General features: G+C 44.6%; 1 protein-coding gene across 1 annotated transcript in view; it reads left to right on the top strand.

The window, feature by feature from the left end:
- Positions 1-25,365, top strand: part of SIL1 (SIL1 nucleotide exchange factor) — a 233,021-nt gene that overhangs the window by 118,859 nt on the left and 88,797 nt on the right. The window contains exons 4-5 of the mRNA XM_054037890.1: positions 15,478-15,598; positions 16,906-17,014. Coding sequence (XP_053893865.1) covers positions 15,478-15,598; positions 16,906-17,014 — 230 coding nt within the window. The remainder of the gene's footprint in view (positions 1-15,477; positions 15,599-16,905; positions 17,015-25,365) is intronic.

Here is a 25,365-nt window from a genome sequence, read left to right as displayed (position 1 = left end):
CCCCAGTGACTCCTATCCACTGATCAGCACCTCCCACTCCCTCCCCACGCCTCTTGCCCACTGCAATCAGCTGTTTCGTGCCATGCAGGAGGCTGGGAGGGAGGAGTGAGGATGCCGAGCGCTTGGGGGAGCGGTGGAGTGGGGGTGGGAAGAGGTGGGGCTAGGGTGAAGTGGGGATGGGAAGAGGCGTGGGGTGGGTAGGACCTTGGAAGAAGGGGTGGAATGGGGTGTAGGGTCTGGGGCAGAGCCAGGGATCATGCACCCCCTGGCACTTTGGAAAGTCAGATCACACCACAGACACCATCTCCCATTGCAGTCCGTAGAGGTACTCCCATTGACTTCAATGGCAGTTGGATCAAGTATGTATTCACCCTTTGGTATGCCGAATGCCTTCCGACTTGCACAGTTTAAATTGTTTCTCTCTCTCTTTCCTTTGCCACAAATGTTGTTTAGCAAAAATAGTTGTGTAGTACGCTCTCATTTTATTTAAATTTTATTATTTTTACAGATTAAATTACAGAACATTGTCCAATGAACAAAGTAAAGCAACTTTTGTGTTACAGCATGCTTGGCTTTTTGAACTGTTCTTAGTAATTCACAAGGTTCAATAATTCACTGAAATCACAGGTGTGAATAAGTGAGATTCTGTGCTGTTCAATGTACTCATAAATGATCTGGTAAAGAGGATAAACAGGAAGGTGGCAAAGTTTGTAGATGACACAAAATTACTCAAGATAGTTAAGTTCAAAGCTCACTGCAAGGAGTTACAAAGGGATCTCACAATACTGGGTAACAAAAAGGCAGATGAAATTCAATGTTAAGTGCAAAGTAATGCACAGTGGAAAACATAATCCCAGCCATACATATAAAATCATGGGGTTTAAATTAGCTGTTACCATGTAAGAAAGAGATCTTAGAGTCATTGTGGATAGTTCTCTGAAAACATCCGCTCAGTGTGCAGCAGCAGCCCAAAAAGGGAACAGAATGTTAGGAACCATTAGGAAATGGATACAATAAGACAGAATATAGCATAATGCCACTATATAAATTCGTGGTACGTCCATGCCTTGAATACAGTATGCAGTTCTGGTTGCCCCATCTCAAAAAAGATATATTACAATTGGAAAAGGTACAGAAAAGGGCAACAAAATGGTTAGGGGTATGGAACAGCTTCTGTATGAGGAGAGATTACAAAGACTAGGACTGTTCAGCTTGGAAAAAAGATGACTAAGTGGGCAGGATATAATAGAGCTCTATAAAATCGTGACTGGTGTGGAGAAAGTGAATAAGGAAGTTTTGTTTACCTCTTGATATAGCACAAGAGCCAGGGGTCACACAATGAAATTATTCGGCAGCAGGTTTAAAACAAACATAAGGAAATCCTTTTTCACACAGCACACAGTCAATCTATGGAATTTATTGGCAGAGAATGTTGTGAAGGCCAAAAGTATAACTGGATTAAAAAAAAAAATAAGGTAAGTTTATGGAGGATAGGTCCATCAATGGCTATTAGTCAGGGATGCAACCGCAGGCTCTGAGTGTCTCTAAGGCTATGACTACACTACCACGGTAAGTTGACCTAAGTTACGCAACTCCAGTTATTAACATAGCTGGAGTTGACGTAGCTTAGTTCGACTTACTGCAGTGTCTATACCGCGCTGGGTCGACAGGAGACATTCTCCCATCGACTTACCTTACTCCTCTCATTCCGGGTGGAGTACTGGGCTTGACCAGAGAGCGTTCTGCCATCGATTTAATAGGTCTTCACTAGACCCGCTAAATCGACCCCGGTGCATTGATTGCCGGAGTGTCAATCCCGCGGTAGTGTAGACATAGCCTAAGCCTCTGACTGCCGGAAGCTCGGAATGGACAACAGGGCATGGTTCACTCAATAATTGCCCTGTTCTGTTCATTCCCTCTGAAGCACCTGGCCTGTCAACTGTCAGAAGACAGGATAAAGGGCTAGATGGACCATTGGTCTGACCCAATATGGCCATTATTATTCTGGTGTATGTGAAGTATGGTCTAGTTGTTGTTGCCAGGATATGGTCTGCTACTTAAAGATGCCACTTTCCCCTTGACATCCATGGGATTTGTCGGTGCTCAGCACTTCTGAAAATCAGGCTAATGACATTTGCATTACTTGACTTTTTTGATTTCTAATTATGCCACCTTAATGGCATATTTTACGCCATTGTGTGTATTTTTGTTGCATTTTTTAAAATAAGAAAAGGATAAAATATCTGGAACTATTTGAATTGTTCAAGTTCCTCTGCTTTTCCTGATGTATAGCCACAGCCCTATGAAGCTAGTAAATCCTTGGAATGAACGTGGGCCTATTTCCTATGCCGTGAATGCATACATAGCACATCTCTCCTGAAATATGCACTTTGGGCTGATCCATTGCCCACTGAAATAAATAGAATGACTACCATTGGATCAGGCCCTCTATTTTTTAACAAAAATGTGTGTATTTTCAGTACACTTTTTCATACCTCCCAACATCTGAAGGAGCTAAAGTGGGAAAGGTGCTGCCCTGTTAGGGTGGAGGTAGTGGTGGTGTTGGGTGCTATCCCTTGTGGAGGGAGGGTTGGCTGCTGACGCTGGTGGGAGGTTGCAGAGTAAGACTGCCTTGCACTCATCCTACAACAGTGGCTACAGTGGCTCCTGTCCCGGAGGGGCTTGCTGGGCTTGGCTACCTCTGAGTGTTGTAACCTGGCCCATGGTTCACTTGTTCACAGTGCTGCTCCATTTGGCCTGTCTACACCTCCATAGATGGAGATGAAGGGGCAAATGAGCCAAATTTGATTGGCATTGTGACTTAATGCACGGGATCGCAGTGCCTGAAGTGGGGAGCTGAGCCCAGCTAGCCCTGCAGGAGAGGAACCACTTTAACCGAGACATGGGGTTTTGGGGGTCAAAGAGGACAATCACAAGAAACTCCGGACTGTTGGGAAATCTGTAGTTTTAAAACTTTAGTAAATCAAATAAATTAAAAAAAAAAATCACATCCTTCACTAAGAGCTAGCTATTTGTCAAGTTCAATTTTTTTTTTTTTTGAGGGTGGTTACAATTTTTTTGTAATGACAAAAGTATTTTGTGTTTTCCACTTTTCCATAATTTAAAAGCAGCTCTTAAACTTTCAAAATAAAATCACTCTCAGATAGGAACTATGCACGGAAGATTTCAGCTCCCAAAGTGAATTTTCAGATAGTTTCAGCAACTGAAATAACTAGGTTATAAAGAAAAGGTATTTTTCAACCTTAGGTATAATAGGCTATCAGTGATCTTTGTAACAAATTATAAAAATCTAGAGAATAACAGAACTATGAGTAGTGAGTGGCATGTATTTTATGAAGGACAAATTTTGCTAGACAAACATGGTCACTTCGTGGATACAATTACAAAATTAGTGTTTGCAATAGAAGTTACATCAGAACTTTAGTAAAATATTTGGTACAGTGTCCAGTTGCTATGGATAGGAGCCCAGCCATTGGCTGATGCACTGCAAACCAGGTGTAATGAGATCCTATGAACTTAGTGGGTGTCTGGTGGGATTCTGCAGTGAAGTTATAGGTCTGATTTTATTAAACATTTTCATTAATGATCTGGAAGAGATGGTAAATGGTATGCTAATTAGATTTTCAGAGGGGACTAAATTAGGAGGAGTTGTGAATGCTAGTGAGGATAACAAAATAATATAAAAGGCCTTAGAGAGGGTAGAAAAGGATCAGGGAATAGCAAAATGAGATTCAGTCTTTCTGCTTCCTCGACCTGTGCCTGTTACATTTCTCTCACTTTTGTATGTAAAAATGTTCCAGTTTAAAATAATGAACAATCCGAGGAGTATGACTCACCTTTGTAAAAGTTGCTGGTGCTTTGACAATCCCTTCGCTGTTGTATGTACTATGCAGAAAGTTCAGTCTCACAGTATATGTCAACCCTCTTCAGAATAAAGCCTATCCATCTGTTTTCCTACTAACACAGCATTAAGCACAGGAAATAAGCTTCCTCTTTGAGCATCTGTAGCATGGGGCACAACAATCCACTCACATAAAATTATATCCTTTCAACAGCCTCAGCCTATTGGAGATGAAGTCTGACAGTGGGGAAGGGCAATTTTACAGGATTATACCACTAGGAAATGTGCATGCACCTCATTATCTGGATAGTCAATATATAGGTCTAGAATACTGGTCCCCAAATTGTGGGGTGCATCCCCGTAGGGGGCATAGAGGAACATTCGTGGGGGCAAGTTCTACCCTAGCTCCGTTCCTGGCTCTGGCCCTGGTTCTGGCTCCACTCCTGGTCCTGGCCCTGGCCCTGGCCCTGGGGGGCGAGGGGGAGGGAAACAGATTAATTATGAGGGGGGGGGGATGCAACATAAAAAGTTTGGGGGCCACTGGTTTAGAATCTTGGATACAGGTAGGGGGTGTGCAACATAGCTCAGGGGAGGAGGCTGTATCCTTTTCTTATGAAACTAATAAATAATCTGGCATCGGATAACTTTTGCAGGATACTCAAATTGTCTATCACATAGTCTTAGGTTGTTTTTTTTTTATATCACAGTGCTGCTGTTTTGTTTTGCAGGTAACATACACATATTGACTTGTGTATTCTTTTGTTGCCTGTATGAAATAAAGTGCCTCTATCCCCATTCGCCCACTCAAAAGAAAACAGAGAGAAGAGATAGGTAGATCTTATCAGACACTTGCTAGAATATCAAGAGGATTATTTCCTAGAACTGTAGAGCCATTTACTGAATCATAGCTGTGCTTTTCACACTATTAATAGATTTTCCAAGTGTCAAGCAGGATACTTAGTCTGGGAGGGAAACAGAAGGGTGAAGGAGGTAAAGGTGACTAAGGGGATGTTTTGGTGGTTATCAGGGAGATTGTGTGTATGGGTTGGGGAGAGTGCCACCATCTAGCATCAGCCAAACAAATGCCTTTTCCTTTACCGTATGGATTTGGCTTTACCATCAGTGGAGAGCTGGTTTAAGAATAGGTGTGGGAAGCTCAATGGAGATGTTGGGGTTGGGAGGGTACAATTTCATCACTGTCAGTGGAGGAAGTGATCCATCTTGCACCTGTTTTAATATGACCAAGTTTGGGCCTCAGTATATTTCTGGAAGGAAGGAATTCCATAAGCTCCCGAGGATGTTCAGCCTCCACAGACTTACGGGCTTGTGAATTTACTTTTTATCGTTAGCAAGAGAACGTTGTTAAATGAAGAAAGCACTACAGTATTAGGTGAACTGAAAAATAGGATTTCTTTTGGTTTTTTTTACAGTGCAAATACTTGTAATAAACAATAAATATAAAGTGAGAACCGTACACTTTGTAGTCTGTGTTGTAATTGAAATTAATATATTTGAAAATGTAGAAAACATTCAAAAATATTTAAATGCTGTTTTGTTATTGTTTAACAGTGCAATTAATCACGTGATTAATTTCTTAATCGGTTGACAGCCCTTATTTTTATATATATATAAAATCATATAGTTATCTACTCTGTATGTGTACATGTGTGCATGCATGTAGGAAGGGATGATGAGATACGAAGGCTTTAGCAACAGGAGCTTGGGGGGGGAAATTTATTGGAGCTAATTTTTGTATCCACTGTAAATCCTGGTTCCTTAGTTACCATGACTCATTTCAGGGCTAAAAGGGAGATTAGAAAAAACCTCTAAAAATGACTGAAAATTGATTTTTTCTTCATTAATGTACTACCTCAGGCTTTTCCATGGCTAGGAATCAATGGTGGGTCCCATTGGGAATCTGGGAATCTCCCCTTGCCAGTGATATAAAGCTCTCATTTTTATCCCTGCAGGGGCACAAGATAACAAACATGAAAGTCATTTACATTTTGTATGTAGAGAGTTGATGCTGGTGCAGTACTGAATTTTGGCTGCCCTGGACTTCAGTTAGGTGCGATTGTTGTGAGGAGAGTCCATAGTTAAGGGTGAGAGTGGCAATGTTTCTCTGGTAGGTTGGGTTATTGTTATTTTGTAAGCTGCTCGGGAATTTAGAAAGTTAGATGTAGTCACCAGGAGACTGGTTAATGGCTAGAGGGTGGAAGAGATGGTCAAAGGTGCATAATTCATTTATCACTTGGCTGTCTGTTGCATCACATTGATATTACCTCCATATCACATATGTGATATACATGAGTGTGCATATGATTTGCCTGATGATCTTCTACTTTATTGCTTTAAAATTGCTGTAAAATAATTTGTGGTTCAATCCTGTCCCTCTTATGCATGTATGCAAGGAGAAGGAAGGGCACAGGACAATCTGGTATATGTTGTGTGTGGCATAAAGGCAAGCAGCATTCTGCATTGATGCACAAGGGCATGCTTACACATATGCCTCTGCAATGAGCCAGGGTGCAAGCCACAGCCTGGAGAGGTGTAGATTGGTGGAGAAGTGGCACAACTGGGTCAGTAGCCAGTCGATGCAAATGTTGCAAAATCAGCAGCCAGCCCTGGTTAGTAGCAAATAAAGTACCTTCTTTCACTATATTGGCTTTTTTGGGTCAGGGCAGGATGTAGCTCTTATTGTTTAAGATGGCAACGTGACCAGTCATAGAATCATGGAAGATTAGGGTTGGAAGAGACCTCAGGAGGTCATCGAGTCCAACCCCCTGCTCAAAGCAGGACCAACCCCAACTAAATCATCCCAGCCAGGGCTTTGTCAAGTCAGGCCTTAAAAACCTCTAAGTATGGAGATTCCACCACAACCCTCAGTAGCCCATTCCAGTGCTTCACCACCCTCCTAGTGAAATAGTTTTTCTTAATATCCAACCTAGACCTCCCCCACTGCAACTTGAGACTATTGCTCCTTGTTCTGTCATCTGCCACCACTGAGAACAGCCTAGCTCCATCCTCTTTGGAACCTCCCTTCAAGTAGTTGAAGGCTACTATCAAATCCCCCCTCACTCTTCTCTTCTGCAGACTAAACAATCCCAGTTCCCTCAGCCTCTCCACATAAGTCATGTGCCCCAGCCCCCTAATCATTTTTGTTGCCCTCTGCTGGACTCTGTCCAATTTGTCCACATCCCTTTTGTAGTGGGGGGCCCAAAACTAGATGCAATATTCCAGATGTGACCTCACCAGTGTCGAATAGAGGGGAATAATCACTTCCCTCAGTCTGCTGGCAATGCTCCTACTAATTCATCCCAATATGCTGTTAGCCTTCTTGGCAACATGGGCACGCTGCTGACTCATATCCAGCTTCTCATCCACTGTAATCCCCAGGTCCTTTTCTGCAGAATGGCCGCTTAGCCAGTTGGTCCCCAGCCTGTAGCGCTGCATGAGATTCTTCTGTCCTAAGTGCAGGACTGTGCACTTGTCCTTGTTGAACCTCATCAGATTTCTTTTGGCCCAATCCTGCAATTTGTCTAGGTCACTCTGGGCCCTATCCCTACACTCCAGCATGTTTACCTCTCCCTCCAGCTTAGTGTCATCCATAAACTTTCTGAGGGTGCAATCCATCCTATTGTCCAGATCATTAATGAAGATGTTGAACAAAACCTGCCCCAGGGCCGACCCCTTGGGCATGCCGCTTGATACCAGCTTCCAACTAGACATCGAACCGTTGATCGCTACCTGTTGAGCCCGACAATTTAGCCAGTTTTCTATCCACCTTATAGTCCATTCATCCAATCCATACTTTTTAAACTTGCTGGTAAGAATACTGTGGGAGAACGTATCAAAAGCTTTGCTAAAGTCAAGCTATATCACGTCCATCGCTTTCCCCATATCCACAGAGCCAATTATCTCATCATAGAAAGCAATCAGGTTGGTCAGGCATGACTTGCCCTTGGTGAATCTATGATAAGTGTTCCTGATCACCTTCCTCTCCTTCAAGTGATTCAAAATGGATTCCTTGAGGACCTGCCCCATGATTTTTCCAGAGACTGAGATGAGGTTGACGGGTCTGTAGTTACCTGGATTCTCCTTCTTCCCTTTTTTAAAGATGGGCACTATATTTGCCCTTTTCCAATAGTCTGGGACCTCTGCAAATGACATCAGCCAACTCTCTCAGCACCCTCGGATGCATTAGATCCCGACTCATTGACTTGTGCATGTCCAGCTTTTCTAAGTAGTCCTTAACCTGTTCTTTCACCACTGCGGGCTGCTCACCTCCTCCCCATACTGTGCTGCCCAGTGCAGCAGTCTGGGAGCTGACTGGCTGTGAAGACTGAGGCAAAAAAAAAAAAAAAAAAAAGCATTGAGTATTTCAGGTTTTTCCACATCATCTGTCACTAGGTTGCCTCCCCCATTCGGTAAGGGTCCCACACTTTCCCTGACCTTCTTGTTGCTAACGTACCTGTAGAAACCCTTCTTGTTACCCTTCACATCTCTGGCTAGTTGCAACTCCAATTGTGCTTTGGCATTCCTGATTACACCCCTGCATGCTCTAGCAATATTTTTATACTCCTCCTTGGTCATCTGTCCAAGTTTCCACTTCTTGTAAGCTTCCTTTTTGTTTTTAAGCTCACTGAGGATTTCTCTATTAAGCCAAACTGGTTGCCTGCCATATTTGCTGTTCTTTCTGCACATCGGGATGGTTTGTTCCTGCACCCTCAATAAGGCTTCTTTGAAATACAGCCAGCTCTCCTGGACTCCTTTCCCTTTCATATTAGCCTCGCAGGGGATCCTCCCCATCAGTTTCCTGAGGGAGTCAGTCTGCTTTTCTGAAGTCCAGGGTCCATATTCTGCTTCTCTCCTTTTTTCCTTTTGTCAGGATCCTGAACTCGACCATTTCATGGTCACTGCTGACCAAGTTGCTACCCACTTCTACTTCCCCTACCAATTCCTCCTTGTTTGTGAGTAGCAAGTCAAGAGGAGCATGGCCCCTAGTTAGTTCCTCCAGCACTTGCACCAGGAAGTTGTCCCCAACACTGTCCAAAAACGTGCTGGATTGTTTGTGCACTGCTGTATTGCTCTCCCAGCAGCTGTCACAGTGATTGAAGTCCCCCATGAGAACCAGGGCCTGTGATCTGGAAACTTCTGTTAGTTGTCTGAAGAAAGACTCGTCTACCTCATTCTCCTGGTCTGGTGGTCTATAGAAGAAGTCCACCATGACATCACCCTTGTTGCTCTTGCCTCTAAACTTAACCCAAAGCCTCTCAACAGGCTTTTCTCCAGTTTCATACTGGAGTGTGAGCAATCATACTGCTCTCTTACATAGATGGCAACTCCTCCACCTTTTCTCCCCCACCTTTCCTTCCTGAACAGTTTATACCCATCCATGACAGTGCTCTAGTCATGTGAGTTACCCCACCAAGTCTCTGTTATTCTAATCACATCATAGTTCCTTGACTGTGCCAGGACTTCCAGTTCTTCCTCATTAAAAAGAAGAACAGGAGTACTTGTGGCACCTTAGAGACTAACAAATTTATTAGAGCATAAGCTTTCGTGGACTACAGCCCACTTCTTCGGATTCTTCTTCCTCATTGTTTCCCAGGCTTCTTGGGTTCATCTACAGGCACCTAAGATAACTAACCGATTGCCTGCTTTCTCAGTATGAATCAGGAAGCCTCTCTTGTTGCACCCTCCTCCTTGTGTTTCCTCCCGGTATCCCACTTACCTCAGGACTTAGGTCTCCACCCCGCAGCGAAATTAGTTTAAAGCCCTCTTCACTAGGTTAGCAAGCCTGCCTGTGAAGATGCTCTCTCCTCTCTTAGTTAGGTGGATCCCATCTCTTCCTAGCAATCCTCCTTCCTGGAACAACATCCTATGGTCTAAAAATTCAAAGCCCTCTCTCCAACACCACCTGCGTAACCATGCATTTACTTCCATAATTCGATGGACACTACCTGGGCCTTTTCCTTCAACAGGGAGTCATTTGATCCCTATCAAGAAAAAAATGTTACAAGTGTTAATTAAACTTCTGCATGAGGCGTATGCAGTGCAAGGGTCCCATTGCTGTAGTATCTCTGTGTATGATGCTTATGACTTTCACTTTGGTTGTCAATGTAATGGTAACCTATTCTGTTTTCCAGTTGTTTATTTATAGTTTTGTTTTCAACCCCTGCAAAACTTGATATAGGTACAAAGCTTCAGAAATGTACACATAACAGAATAATAGATAACTGTGATTTGGTTACAAGGCAATAATTTAAGTTGACAGGTTTAGCTGATAACATAAAACACAAGAGAGAAATAGGATCAGTTTATAAATGTCAGAGGAACCCCTGAGAGTGAATTGCTGCCTTGAAGCTGACTCTGGGGCTGTTATTTTGTCTAATATATTATAAGAAGAAATAAACGGATGTCTGAAAAAATCTGGCTGACCAAGATTAAAAGAATAGGGCTATAAATTAAATTCTTCCTTTATGTCACTTTAAGCAACTTTCAAGACAGGCAAATGTGATTTAAATAAAAAGATGTTAGTTCTCAAGAAAGACCTGAGAAACACCACATCGTTTTAGTATGCCAATACTTTTACATTCAGATAGGTTTAACATATCCGTGTCAGAAAAGATTTTGGAAAATAGTCAGGTTGGCTCTTGATTGAGAAAGCAGTTTGTCATAAAGCAGACATGTTCTTCTTTTATATTTTTATATATATATATATATAGAGAGAGAGAGAGAATCTCTCTCTCTCTCTCTCCAATTGGTGGAAGCGCAGAAGAGAGTTGTTCTCTAAGCCCAGCTTGAATGCTGGAATGCACTGGGTCAGCAATAGTGCAGGAAGCTACTGTCTCCATTGTAACAGCAGCCATTAAATAAAGCGATTAAATATACAGTGGGTATAAAATCATAGTAACAGAACATTATCATTGGATCAATGTCTCTTGCTTTGAAAATGTGTCTTCGCTTTGCCTTGACATTTATTTCCCATAAATGCCTCAGCGTTTAAGTAGCATCAGGAGTCCTTTATTGTGTGATGATATTTCTGTATGATGGATTTTATCTATTATTTACAACTAAGGGGCTGGGCACTGGTTGGCTCAGGGGATTGGGATGGAGAGCCTTGCGGTCACTGGTTCAAATCTGGTCCCAGAAATACATTACCATCAGGCAGATCTTTGTTGGCCTATGTAAAATGAATTGAGTTCTTAATCTGGTTTGTATTGGACAGATGACCACAACACAGGAAATAATACCACTGTGTGACCTCTTTCTTGACAGTCTCAGCAGGGAGGCCAAGGGCTAAATAGGTATGGTGGCTGAACTACCCTCTGATGCTAGAAGTAGTCCCTTCATGTCCGGGTCAAGGTGCATTGGAAGGTAGTTGGGGGAGCTTAGTTTGCTGTCTCTGTTCTTTGGCTAAAGAGATATCTGATGCTTTTCACCAGCTCTAAACTCATTCTAAAATAATAACACTAAATATGCCCCAAAGCAAAAAGAGAGTCCTTGCCCTGTGCCAAAGATCTGGGACATTTTAGAGTGAGTGAATAAGACTGTTGTTGAAACTGAGACTCATCTTTGGCAGGTTACTAAAGTGATTCTCCTTATACTACTGCACCATGAGACTTTGCTGCTGTCTCAAATGATAGGACAAGCTTCTTGATGGAATGAATACTATTTCTTTTACATACATGCAACCAGAGGTTTTCCTGGTTTGTTCTTAGTGAAACTTAATTCAAGAAAGTGTGAAAACCCAGAAGAAGAAATTTGTGTCATTTTTCTGATGGCAAAATCCTTAATTCAGTTGTGCTGCATTTGCAAGCTCACAAACCCTGGGATTCACATTCAGTTTCTATTTTCAGCAACCAGTAAATAAAAGTAAGAGAAATAGTAACATGTGAGTCATTCAGTCCTACCGTAGGCTGCTTTTCTTCCTTCTCTTTTTTTATGTTTCTTTTAAGTAAAGCACATCATCCTTGTTCGTGTCCCCTGGCAACATGGTGAACTAATGTGGCCAGATGCATGTGGAACGTGAAAGCTAGAGTATGCCGTACTGTTCTAACGGGGACATTTATTTCTGGCTACACTTGACAATTCATGAATTACTTGAGCAAATACTGCATTTGTAACCTCGTTATCTCCAGGTGCTTTTGACCTAGTGAGGTAATCCTGCTCACTTTGAGAATTGAAGAACCTTGCTTTCTCCTTATGCTTGTCTCGGTCTAAATGGTATTCATACCTAATGAAGGCTAAGAGGCAAATATATTTATTTGTCTGGAAATCCCTCTCTCTAATTTCATTTTACAATCAGTATGTTTAAGAAACCTCAGTCTGATGTCTCTTGAATGACAGAGTGGAGATGTGGCTTGTCTTTTTTTCTCAAGACTTTACTAAAGCCTTTCTTTTAAAAGCATCTTTTAGCTGCCCCCTGACTAGATTGCTGTCACAGGGGAACACAGAGTCCTTGCTATCACTGCATCTTTCTTCCCCATCTGAGTCATGAGACTCATGATGGAAGATCTATGGTGTCTGAGAGCACGCCTCTCTCATATACATATCTGAACTGTGACTGGATCCTTGGGTTCGCAGCCTGGGACTGTGGGACCACTGTGCCCCCTAACTCTTTCCAGCCTGGGCTGTCTCTCACAATGCCCTGCTAGTGACCAGCAGCAAACCCCTCCAGGTGCTGTTATCACTTAGCACAACAGCATGTGGAGCCCCACAGCCAGCAAGATTGCATGAATGCTCCCAGAGCCACTCATAAATCACACAGGGAAAGGCACCAGCCAGATCCCTCCCAGCACTGTACCTCAATGATATACCACCTTGCACTGTTCAAGACGGGCAGTGCAAATTTATTAATTGGTTCACCACTTCATCAATGGAAAGTGGACATACACCAGCCTTTGCAAACCTGAGCAGCTTTGCCACACACTTCATACAAATGAAGATAAACAATAAAACACATGTATTGACTACAAAAGATAGATATTAAGTGATAGGCAAAAAGTCAGTTAGTTACCAAAATAAAATAAAATATAAGCACGCAGTCTAAGCTCTCAACCCTATTAGACTGGGTAACATCTAGATTAGATTTTCTCACCCCACTGGATATTGCAGTTCATAGGCATATCATAGTCATTCACCCTTGAAACCTGGGCCAGTCCCCTCTGTTGGAGTCCTTGTTGCTTGCAGCATAGGTGGGTGCAGGAGAAAGGCCAAGCATGGGCCCCAGGTGTTCTCTTTTATACCCTCAGTCCCAGGTGTTTGGGGAACACAAGTCCAGGCATGTCTGGGGGGCAATGCTGAGTCTCCAGGCATGTCTGGGGGGCAATGCTGAGTCTCCAGGCAAGGTTGAATACTTCCCCTGGTGTGGCCTCATGCAGGTGAATCATTGAATTGTAGCTTGCTGGACAATGGCTGTTGATGGGTTGTTTGACACCCTGCTCAGGTGTTGGTTCTTTTCCTTGCTGTTGCCTCTGGGGAGCTAATATCTGGCTGATTCCCTAGCTTACAGTATGTTTCAGTGTCAGCCATATAACACAATTTTCATAGCTTCATATGTATTAATGATAGAAAAATGACTTTCAGGCAATCATAACCTTTCCCCTGATACCTCACACGGCCTGCTTTATATGCAATATCACAGTTATATACAGATGAGGAATGTGGGGTTTACAAGATGCTCCTCCAAGGTATAGGATGCCACATGAACATTTTATAGTTGATCCATTTTTGTCTGTTTTCCCTACTCTAGAGTGAAAGGACATGTTTGTCTCTTTGTTTTGAGACATGCAGCATTTCCTACTAAAGGGAAATGTAGGAAAAGTCAACTTATTTTTATCATAAATATACCGTATTAGAATAGGAAATCCTTTAGTCTGGACTTTCCCCCACCTTTGTACATTTAAAAACAATTATAAACTTTGGATGTTCCTTGTTTAAGGATGTGAGAGACACTCCAGACTGATGATGGAGGAGCAGTTCAGGCACCAGTAGCTTTGACCAGTTAGATACCTCTGTGTTCTTATGTCGGTGGAGTCCACACACTAGTTCTTTAGACTAGAGGCTTTCATATTATGAGAAGACATATTTATAATAAAATGAATTATCTATGGCTCCAGTGCCCTTCAATAGGAAATGTTGTGTCTCTCAAATTCAAAAAGACAAACATACCCTTTCACTCTATATGTCTTTTCCTTTGTCTGTTTCCCTTAATTTAAGACTAAATACAAAATCTTCATATTGTGGGGGAGAGAGAGAGAGAGAGAGAGAGAGATTTAGTAAGATGCCTACCCCCATCTATCAGGCAAACTTCTTGTATTAAAAGAGGAAGTACACAGAAAATGGAATCATACCTCACAGGAAATATTGCCATTTCCACTTCATCCATGGAATACAGGTCCATGCTGAAATGTTCTCAGTTAGCTGTAACCTCAATCTTGTGACTAGGCCAAAGCATTTTTAGAGGGATGTGGATGACTATGAATTTCCTATCTTCTTGTTGGGGAGGAGGGATAGCTCAGTGGTTTGAGCAGTGGCCTGCTAAACCCAGGGTTGTGAGTTCAATCCTTGAGGGGGCCATTTGGGGATTGGCCCTGCTTTGAGCAGGGGGTTGGACTAGATGACCTCCTGAGGTCCCTTCCAACCCTGATAGTCTATGGATATTTAACGTTGATCAAATATTCCTTAAATCTGGCATCTCAATACGCTACAGAACAGCAAAGTAACATAATATCCAGAATATACCTGTTAAAGTTGAAGGGATCCTCTGCTGCATGCATTGAGCTTGTCTAAGCACCTATGACTGTTACTGATTTTTAGATTGAGACATATAAGTACAGAGAGGTCTGATTTCTAAGGCTTCTGACCCACTATGATAAAAGTACTACTGTGCCAGTAACAGAACCAGTGTCCCTAGCTCACTGGGAACTCTGCATAACCAAGTGTCACTACTTAATTGAGGAGTCAGCAATCTGGATCTAAGTTTGTGAGTGTCAGCCATATTAACAGTTGTGTGTCATGGGACTTCCTGGAGGTTAAATGGCACTTGTGTCAAGGTGCCATAAGAACGGCCATACTGGGTCAGACCAATGGTCTATGTCGCCCAGAATCCTGTCTTCCGACAGTGGCCAGTGCCAGATGCTTCAGAGGTAATGAACAGAATAGGGCAATGTGATCAATCCTTGTTATCCAGTTCTGGCAGTCAGAGGCTTGGGAACACCCAGGGCATGGGGTTGAATCCCTGAGCATCCTGGCTAATAGCCATTGACAGACTTATCTTCCATGAACTTGTCTAATTCTTTTTTGAACCAAGTTATGCTTTTGGCTTTCACAACATCCCCTGGCAAGGAGTTTCATGGGTTGACTGTGTGTTATGTGAAGAAATACTTCCTTTTGTTTGTTTTAAACCTGCCGCCTATTAATTTTGGGGAAGTGCTCAGGCTACAGTAAATACCCTGTTCTTTGTCACACTGCAAACCTTGACTTTTCTGCTTGACTCACTATCTTTGCTGTGCGGCATTGGAATAGAAGTGTCTAACTTAAATATGCCCAGCATGGTAAATCCTGAGAAGAATAAATGTGGCCTAAAATACTCTAACCTTTGTTTGTAGGTCAGGCTGTTCCTGCAGGGTTACATGTGCGATTAAATCTTCAGACAGGGGAAAGAGAAGCCAAGCTTCTAGATAACAAAAATGAAAAAAGTGACATGAAAGACCAGAAGAAAAGGAAAAGGTACAGTAGTATAAAGTACTTGCTGTTCTGCTATACAGAGGTAGATGGGCTTTTGATTTCATTTCTTTTATTAGGAACCGGATTTTCAGAAGTGCTGAATATCCACAGGTCGAAGAGTCTCTAACTGGCATTTGGGGTGCTCAGTACTTCTGTAAACTGGGCCCTAGTTGCCCTACTTCCTTTTCGCATGGGTGCTAAAACTGTGCCCTCACTGTGCTTTTGGAGAGACTTTCATACTTTGTAAAGCCATGATTCTGAAACTAAACTTGCAGTATGATTTCTTGCGAATGTCACTTGTTCTTTTGAAACTTTCTGTAGCATTGGGGTGCAAATTATTTTCTAGATATTAATGCAGCAGGATAGCTTATGGAGGGTTTTTTCACAGTGGTTTGAGTCAGATACAACAAGGTCTTTACTTGCTGTTGTGCATTGGCTCTAAGCATTCATTTTAAGTGTCAGTTTTTGCTGACACACACTCAAGATGTCACCAGCCTTCACTACATCTATTTTTTTTAAAAATTGCTTAAAAAATACAACTCTCAACCATTTCTGTCCTTGTGCTCTCTTTACAAAGACAGGTTTTGTAACCAGGGGGACTTTTATTTCTCAAAATACATGAGTACTACCATTCTGTGCCCTCCACCGCCCACCCCTACCCCTACTTATGATCCAGTGCATGCAGAAGCTCATTGAGATGTCCCAACCCTGGGTTTTCCTTTCGCCAGTGAAACAATGCTCACTGCCAAAAGTAATCCCCTTTACCAATAGGATCAGGTTAGGACAAAGCAAAAAGAACAGCAGAGTTAGTTTCTTAGACTGTAGTAACTACATTTTGCCCAATCCTTGGTTTGATATCATAATCATCAAAATGTCAGCTTTGGAACTGAATGCACCCACCCCAAGACTTACAAGTAAAAGATCCTTGTCAATATTCTGGGCACACCTGTGCTCTTTTTTTGCTTATGAAATCTTTCCTGTTTTATACATCCCCAGATAATAGATTAGGGAGATAAATTGAGCAGTTTTTATAGTATTAGGAATTGAGATCTCGTGTTGCCATGAGGATTTTCAAACCACAGCTTTATGACTGTCAAGATGGTGTCTTAAAGCCACACTCCTAAACTGTGAGCACTAGATCTAACCTCACTTTGGAGCATTGATTTTTCTGCATGTTCTGTACTAGATAAATGGGAATTTAGTACTCAACTTTTTCTCCCGACAAATGTTGATTGTTTGTATTTTTTTAAGGATAAATTGTTCACCCATATAATGTGTTTTTTTGTTTTTTGTTTTTGTTTTTCTGCAAGGCTGGATGAGATGCATATCAACTCAAACTCATTTACATCACAGGAACTCAAAGAGGCTTTGGCTAAAATGAAGGAAAAAGAAAAGACAGAAAGCACAATGGAACAAAAGGTATTTCCTGTTTCTAAAGCACCCCATGAAAGGCTGGTGTAACACTGTATGAAGCATGCATTAGAAATAACATGGCTACAAGTGCTGGAAAATGTACTGTGGGGAACAATCTTGTAGGGCGGTGGTTTTCAACCTGGGGTCCACAGAGTATGTCTAAGATTTCCAAAGGGGTATGCAGCTCCATTCAAAATTTTATAGGGACCTGCAAATGGAAAAATGTTGAAAACCACCTGTGTAAGGGGAATCCAACAGACCATTTCCTGCTTTGCCTATGGTTATCAGGCAAATATAAATTTTCTGGGTAAAATCCTGATCCCATTGAAATCAATGGCAAAATTTCCCATTGATTTCAATGGCGTGTCAGGATTTCCTCAGCTATGTTGCTAAAGCTGGGATTTCTATATAAATTGAAAGCTTTTGTAAAGATAATTCTAAGCCTTCTTGTTCTAGAAAGCCTTTTATTGCACAGCTGTAGTTAATATATTTATACATGTAGTGTAACATATTTGTTGATAATTGGTACACCATAAACTGTGGCTGGGAAAGCTGCCACTAGTGGTGATCACAGTGTGGACGCTAGTGCACTTTGGAAGTGGACTCAGGTTACTGGTTCAGTGACAGAACAGCCATCAGGTGACCTTGTGGTCACTAACTACCGGAGTCAGATTTGAACCACAAGTGTGAAAGTTTGACTCTCCATATAATCAACCCCTGAAACTCCCAGACCTCAGATCTAAATTTCTTACTGAGGCTCGTGTCATACAAGTGATGCTAGAAGTGAAATGGCAAATCTCTTCCATGAACATGAAGTAGGTAATGTCAGTAAGACCTCAGGTGGGATGTTGCTTCCCTGGCTTTTTTGGTTGGGCATCATTATTAGATTTGAATGAGTAATACCAAGAGTAATATGTGAACATTTTTGTGAATACATCTTACTACTGTTTCTTGTGTGGTCCAGTTGTTCATTGTTTTTGTTAATTTAGTTGATTGATTGCTGGTTTGGTTCATGAAAACGTTTGCAAAACCGCAAAGTGTAGTAATTTCTAGTATGAGAATTATTTGTCTAATGTATTATTTGCTATTCATTATTATCCTGTTTAACAGCCTTCACTCAGAATCAGGAAGTAGAAAAAATACCCTCTGACTCTAGGTAACCAATCACATGCCACGGGAAAGAAAAGCAAAGAAGAATCTGTGAACTCCCCATAGTTTGTGACTACCTTTCAGCCTATTTGGTGAGCACTTCCAAATAAGCTGATTCAATCAGATTTGGTTCTTGAATGATTTGCAAACAAAAAGTGGGCTAAATTCATTAGGTGGTTTATTGACAGTGAATTATTAACCAGCTGTAATTATTATGTTTGGATCATTTAGCTCACAAAGGTCCATTCCTGCTCATATTGAAGCCAGTTGCAAAATCCCTATAACTTTAATGGGAACAGGATAAGGCCCCATGGCAGAAGTCAGTTCCAAAAAAAGTCCTCATACAAAACGAATACACTTAAAAAGGCCAAAAAACCCCGCTCTTTTCAAAAAGAGACCTGCTCATTTATTTCTCTGCCTGCCAGCATAACATAAAGTTTCAACCCAGGTTTGTCCGCTCTTGGCTACTCAGTCACACAGAGGCCACCATTCAAAGTAAAACAAACTACGTTTGTGTATATAAGGCTGAGCAAATGGGATGCAGCTTTTTTCTCTTGAGCATCAGAGAGGATTCCTCTGGGTCCAAGCTTCACTCTTGTATGTGGCTGTTGCTTGAGTTGGCTAGGAAAACTGAGGCAAGGGAAGTGAGCAAAGACTGTGATGCCCCCTCTTTGGGTCCCAAAAACACTATACTGCCATCACAGTCCCCATATATCACGAAGATGTTTAGCCTATCGGTTGATTAGAAATGTTATTCCCTTAGTCCAGTCAATGTGTTACAGTTGCTCTAGCAATATTCTTATCATCCTTTGGGCAAGACATCTCCTTTTTCAGATAATTATTTATCTGATGGCAGAATTCTTTTATGAATGTCATTTAAATGCAAAAATCAGTAATAACCCATTGTGTGAGAATGAGCCATGTGTGACACTCCCCAGAGATACTCAGAGTTGTGAGGTATCTCACCATCACCTGCCCTTAGTGTGAAGCAGTCTTGCCTGATGCCTGTTGTAGCTCAGTTTCCTGAAACCAACAGCCTCTGGACACAGACAAGCACTGACTTCCAGAGACCTAACCCTCTCCTGTGCAGGGTAGTGACAGACACGCACTAATCCTCGAGCCCCTCTGCCAGGATCCCCATCTGTAATATCCAGCCCCTGTCACCAAACACTCTCAAAAATAGCCTGGTAAGCTGTCTCCAAAAAGACAGTGTGTACACAGCTTGACTGGCACAACTCGGGATCAGGTCCTTTATAACAACACCACCACTGGAATCTGCTTATAGTGAAATCAAATACACCTCTACCTCGATATAACGCTGTCCTCGGGAGCCAAAAAATCTTACCGCGTTATAGGTGAAATCGCGTTATATCGAACTTGCTTTGATCCGCCGGAGCGTGCAGCCCCTCCCCCCCGGAGCACTGCTTTACCATGTTATATCAGAATTCGTGTTATATCAGGTAGCGTTATATTGAGGCAGAAGTGTATATTTACAAAAAAAATTAAGATTTAAGAGAGAAAGCTAGGATAATAAGAACAGATTCTTCTTAGAGTGATAGGTGCACCACTGTAGGTGCAGCAGAACCCTTGGGCCTGGGATCGGAGATCTTAATCAGCAGTGCCTGTTGGACCACACGTGCACCGCCCCCCTTGCGCTGTAAGTGGAATGTGTATATATAGCACTGTGTGATCCAACCGCTCCCCAGTTCCATCTCTGTGGCCTTTGGTCTGGGATGGAATCTGCAGCAAAGCCCACTTCTCCTTTTCCCCCAAGTAGATAGTGCCTTACCTGTCAGTTTTTAGTGTAGTTAGAGGAAAGGAAAAGTAGTAGGAATACTGTAAAAAAAATATATATTTTTTTTGTTTGGTTTAACTTTACCTTTACCGTTACTTCATAGCTTAGGTTTTCATTTTTCTGCTTCCTGACCTTCCAGATTGGGAAGCTTTTTCCATCACCCTTATGCTTGGATCTCCCAGCTTTGAGTGTCTCTTGCTGGAATGCCTTCCCTGTAACTGATAGCCACCTGTAGTGTATTATTGTCCAGGAGAGGGACATGTCCGACAAAAGTGTTCCCACTGCCATGAATTGACTTCCAGAGTCAGAAGAGACTGGGACATTTGGTTATGACTTTCTCATGGAGGGGGGATAGCTCAGTGGTTTGAGTATTGGCCTGCTAAACCCAGGGTTGTGAGTTCAATCCTTGAGGGGGCCATTTAGGGAACTGGGGTAAAAAAACCCAAAATCTGTCTAGGGATTGGCCCTGCTTTGAGCAGGGGGTTGGACTAGATGACCTTGTGAGGTCCCTTCCAACCCTGATATTCTGTGATTCTATGAACTCGCTGAGTCCAACATTGGACCTCGGCCCAGACTCTCCCCAGCAAATGGGGTGTAGCCAGGTCATCTGCCAATCCAAATTCCCCACATTCCTCTTAGAGAAAGTAGTCTCTTTCTTGCTCTGATGAGAAGAAACGGGCTTCCTCCTTTACGCTCTGAGCCACAGCCCATCAGAACACAATCCCCTGTGAGGTTAGTCTCCTTAACATCCTCTGATGGGACATAGCTCCAGGTCCTGTTTGAGTACCACTGGTATGAAACACAAGTCTAAGGACCCTAACCAGGCAGACCTACAGTCTTCGGCATCGTCTCTTGGCTCTGGACACTGAGACAGACCGACTTCAGGAGCTATGGCACCGATAAAGCTACTGGCATCTTTTTCAGCACTGCCAAAGTCACCGGCCCTGCGTCCTCTGTTCCTTCTTACTGCCGGTGACGGTTGGATGAAGCACCTTTGGCTGGTTTCATTGTTGTTGTACATAATTTATAGATAGTTAACAGTGTTATAGTTAGTCAATAGAGTCCCAGTTGGGACTTTGCTCTGAGCGGGGCATGCGCCACTGCCCTGGCTTCAAGGGCCTAAGAGACATTACCCATCCTCTTCCCGCCCAGTTTCCCAACCTGACCCTCCCACAAGTCAGGGAGGCCAGAAGCAGTCATTTTGAGGGTGCGCTCGAGGACGGCACCCCAGCTAATGTACTGGATCCAACCCGGCCCTTCCGTCTGTTGGGTGCTAGACGTGGTTGCTTTGGTCTACACCCTGCAGTTTATAGCCAACCATTCCTTCTACCCGCCTTCCCCATCCATCTTCAGGGACCCTTCTCATGAGCAACTCCTTGTTCAGGAGGTCAAAAACTTCCTGCAATTGGGGGCAATGGAAAAGGTTCCTCGGAACATGGAAGGCAGAGGATTCTACTCCTGCTACTTCCTAATTCCGAAGGCAAAAAGGGGCCTCCGATCCATCCTAGACCTGTGTTGCCTCAACAAGTCTCTCAAGAAGTTGAAGTTTTGCATGGTCTCCCTGGATCCGGGAGACTGGTACGGCACCCTCGATTTAAAGGATGCATACTTCCATATTTCCATCTTCCCGGGGCACCAGCGCTTCCTCCACTTCATATTGGGCCGGTGCCATCTCCAATTCACAGCGATGCCCTTTGGCCTCTCATTGGCTCAGAGGGTATTCACAAAGTATATAGCACCAGTGGCCGCTTACCTGAGACATGGGAGGGTCCAGATATATCTGTAACTCAACAACTGGTTGATAAGGGGCCAGTCTCCAGAGCAGGTGCGGAGACATCTTCACCTGGTACGTTCCACCTGTCGCGACCTGGGGTTGATAATAAACGAGAAAAATTCAACCTTGACACCAGTACAATGTATAGAATTCATCAGAACAGTTCTTGACTCCACTCGGCCCAGGGCCTTCCTCCCAGAGACTCGCTTCCAGGCCATGGCGGGCCTGCGGGCCCACCCGCTCACCACTGCCCACAAGTGTCTGAGGCTGCTGGGCCACATGGCAGCAGGTACTTACGTGGTCAGGCACGCCTGGCTCCATCTCAGACCTCTTCAGGTCTGGCTGGTGTCGGTCTATGTCCCCAACTGGCACAGCATGGACTGAGTAGTCAGGATTCCAGACAGCGTCCTGTCATCCCTCCTCTGGTGGCAGTATCCCAACTCAGTGTTGGAAGAAATTCCCTTCACGGACCTGGCCTTGTCAGTGACCCTTGTCTCCGACGCCTCAGACCTGGGTTAAGGAGCCCATCTGGGCGCCCTCAGTACTCAAGGTCGCTGATCCAGTCGCAATCGTTTCCTGCATATCACTGTCAGGGAGCTCAAGGCTGTTTGACTAACCTGCCTAGCCTTTCTACCTCATATACAAGGCAGAGTAGTCCAGGGCCTGATGGACAACGCGGCTGCGGTCTTCTATATCAACAGGCAGGGTAGAGCCAGGTCATTTGTCCTCTGCCAGGAAGTCCTCTGGCTCTGGGACTTCTGTCTGCAGTACAACATCCATCTTGTAGCTGCTCACTTTCCAGGAACCAAGAAGGCTTTGGCAGATGGCTTCAGCAGGATGTTCTCATCTTGCCACGAGTGGTCCCTTCATCCAGAGGTGGCCAGTTCCATCTTCTGCAGGTGGGGAACTCCCCGGGTAGACCTGTTCATGTCCCAGCAGAAATGCCACGTCTTCTGCTTGATTGGGGTATGGACAGAGGATCCCTGTCGGACGCCTTTTTGCTCCCGTGGTCGGTGGCTCTGATGTACGCCTTCCCTCTGGTGCCGTTACGACCTAGGGTCCTCACGAAAATCAAACAGGACAGGGTGAGCGTCATCCTCACAGTGCCGGCGTGGCTGTGCCAACACTGGTTCAGCATTCTGATGGACCTCTCAGTGGCAATCCCCTTCCAGCTACCGCTCCAGTCAGATCTGTTGTCCCAGAACCACGGCAGTCCTCTGCACCCCAACCTGGCAGTGTTATATCTGACTGTTTGGCTGCTGCATGGCTAAACATGCAAGAGCAGTAGTGCTTGGCTGAGGTTCAGCTGTTCTGCTGGGAAGTAGGAAGCTTTCCACCAGGGCAACCTACATGGCCAAGTGGAAACAGTTCACCTGCTGGATTGCGGACAAAGGTGTTCTTCCTGAGTGGGCTTCACTGCAGCTTATTCTGGACTGTCTCCTATACCTTAGGCTCCATGACTTGTCCCTCTCATTGATCAAGGTCCATCTTGCGGCCATCTCAGCCTTCCACCTGCCATTTGAGAGCAGGTTGATTTTTTGCTCAGGATATCATGGCTAGATTCCTTAAGGGCTTGGAACGCCTCTACCCACATGTCAGGGATCTGGTCCCTCCGTGGGACTTGAGTCTGGTGCTGTCGCAGCTTGTGGGTCCTCCCTTTGAGCCACTGGCTTCCTGTTCCCTCCTTCTCCTGGTCGAAGTGACATCGATCTTCTGGGTATATGAGATTTGAGTGCTCACCTTGGAGCCGCCTTACACGGTCTTCTATACGGACAAGGTCCAACTAAGGCCACACCCAGCATTTTTTCCCAAGACTGTCTCTCAGATTCACTCGAGCCAGGACATTTACTTACCAATCTTCTTTCCGCTGCCACATAGATCGGAGGAGGAGTGCAGGCTACATGCCCTGGACATCAGAAGGGCTCTGGCCTTCTACCCTGACAGGACCAAGCCATTCCGTAAGTCGATGCAATTATTCGTCGCTTTGGCTGTCAGAATGAAAGGTTGCCCGGTATCCACTCAAAGAAATTCTTCTTGGATCACTCCCTGCATTTGCTTCTGCTACGACTAAGCGAAGGTGCCACCCCGGCGATTGTCACCGCCCACTCTACCAGGGCACAGGCCTCTTCAGCAGCCTTTCTGGCCCATGTGCTTATTCAGGACATCTGTAGAGCGGCCACCTGGTCATCTGTCAACACTTTTATGTCCCACTATGCCTTGACCCAGCAGGCCCGGGACGATGCTGGCTTCGGTAGGGCAGTACTGCAAGCCGCTAAGCTATGAACTCCGAGCCCACCTCCGTGGATGCTGCTTGTGAGTCACCTAAAATGGACTCAACATGAGCAAGCACTTGAAGAAAAAAGGGTTACCTACCTTTTAGTAAATGTTGTTGTTCCAGATTTGTTCATGTCCATTCTATTGCCTGCTCTTCTTACCCTCTGTCGGAGTTGCTGGCCACGAGGAACTGAGAGGGTGCAGAGCCGGCGGTGCCTGATATAACGCGGCATGGGAGCACCACTCCAGGGTGTGGGCAGAAATCTCGGACAACTGTGCACGTGGACAAGGCCGTCCATACCCATACACAAACTACGCAGATGCATAGGGCACCAGGAAATTTGGGGCACCAAATTTCCTGGTGCCCTACGCAGCTGCATCCAGCTCCAGCGGCCAGCCCGATTCCCCCGGATGGCTGAACTGGCCCCTCATGGGCTGCGCACAGCAAGGCCCAGGAAAGCTGCCTCCACCCCTGCTTCACCCTTTTTCCCCCCAACCCCTGCTCCGCCCCGCCTCTTCCTGCCCCTGCCCTACCCCCACTCCACCCCTTCCCACCCAAACCCCGTCCCCTGAGCTATGGGTCCCGGGGGACTGCAGCAGGGGTTGGGGTCGGGCCTGCCTTGCACTCACCAGGCGGCGGGAACTGGAGCGACCCGGCCCCAGCCTGCTCTGCTATGCCGGCTCCCAGCTGCGCCGCTGGTGAGTGCTGGGGGGGTTGTTCTCCTCCCCCTCTTCCCCCCCCACACCCCCCGGCCTTCTCTCAAACCTGGGAGCAGAGTGGAGCAGGCTAAGGCTGGGTTGCTCCACTTCCCACCACCCCGTGAGACTCCTGCTGCCTTCCTGCACTGGGTGCTCTTGCCTCCCAAAGCCCTTGGGCGCAGTCCCCCTCTCCCCTGTGGAGGCCTGGGAGTAGGACGCTCCCCCTACCTCGGAGGCCCGGGGCCGCCCCCCCCCCCCCCCGCAGTGGGGCTGCGTAGGGCACCACAATCTCTAGGGATGGCCTTGCACGTGGTGGAATGGACATGAGCAACACATCTGGAAGAACAATAGTTACAAAAAGGTAGGTAACCATTTTTTTGTAGAAAAGTTACTCCAGAGGTAAGAAACCGGATTGAAGACAAAATGGAAATGATGCAGCTGCCTTTTATATTCTTTTGCCATGCGGCTTGTACTTCCTTTGTCCCAAACACAAGCTACATGGTATGGAAGCCTTAGAGTTCTCTGTCCACAGGCATACCACATGCTTTGCTGACTCATAAGATGTCTTCCCCTGGTTCCTTTCAATGGGTTCATTGTACAGTTTATGCTCCTTGATGGGCCATCAAACAGGTTAGGCAGTGCTGATGCCAGTCTGTCTGGGGGTGT

The sequence above is a fragment of the Malaclemys terrapin genome, chromosome 8 (assembly GCF_027887155.1).
Source record: "Malaclemys terrapin pileata isolate rMalTer1 chromosome 8, rMalTer1.hap1, whole genome shotgun sequence".
NCBI classification, from domain to species: domain Eukaryota; kingdom Metazoa; phylum Chordata; order Testudines; family Emydidae; genus Malaclemys; species Malaclemys terrapin.
The sequence above is the reverse complement of the archived record's forward strand: the minus strand, read 5'-3'. Positions and strand labels throughout refer to the sequence as shown.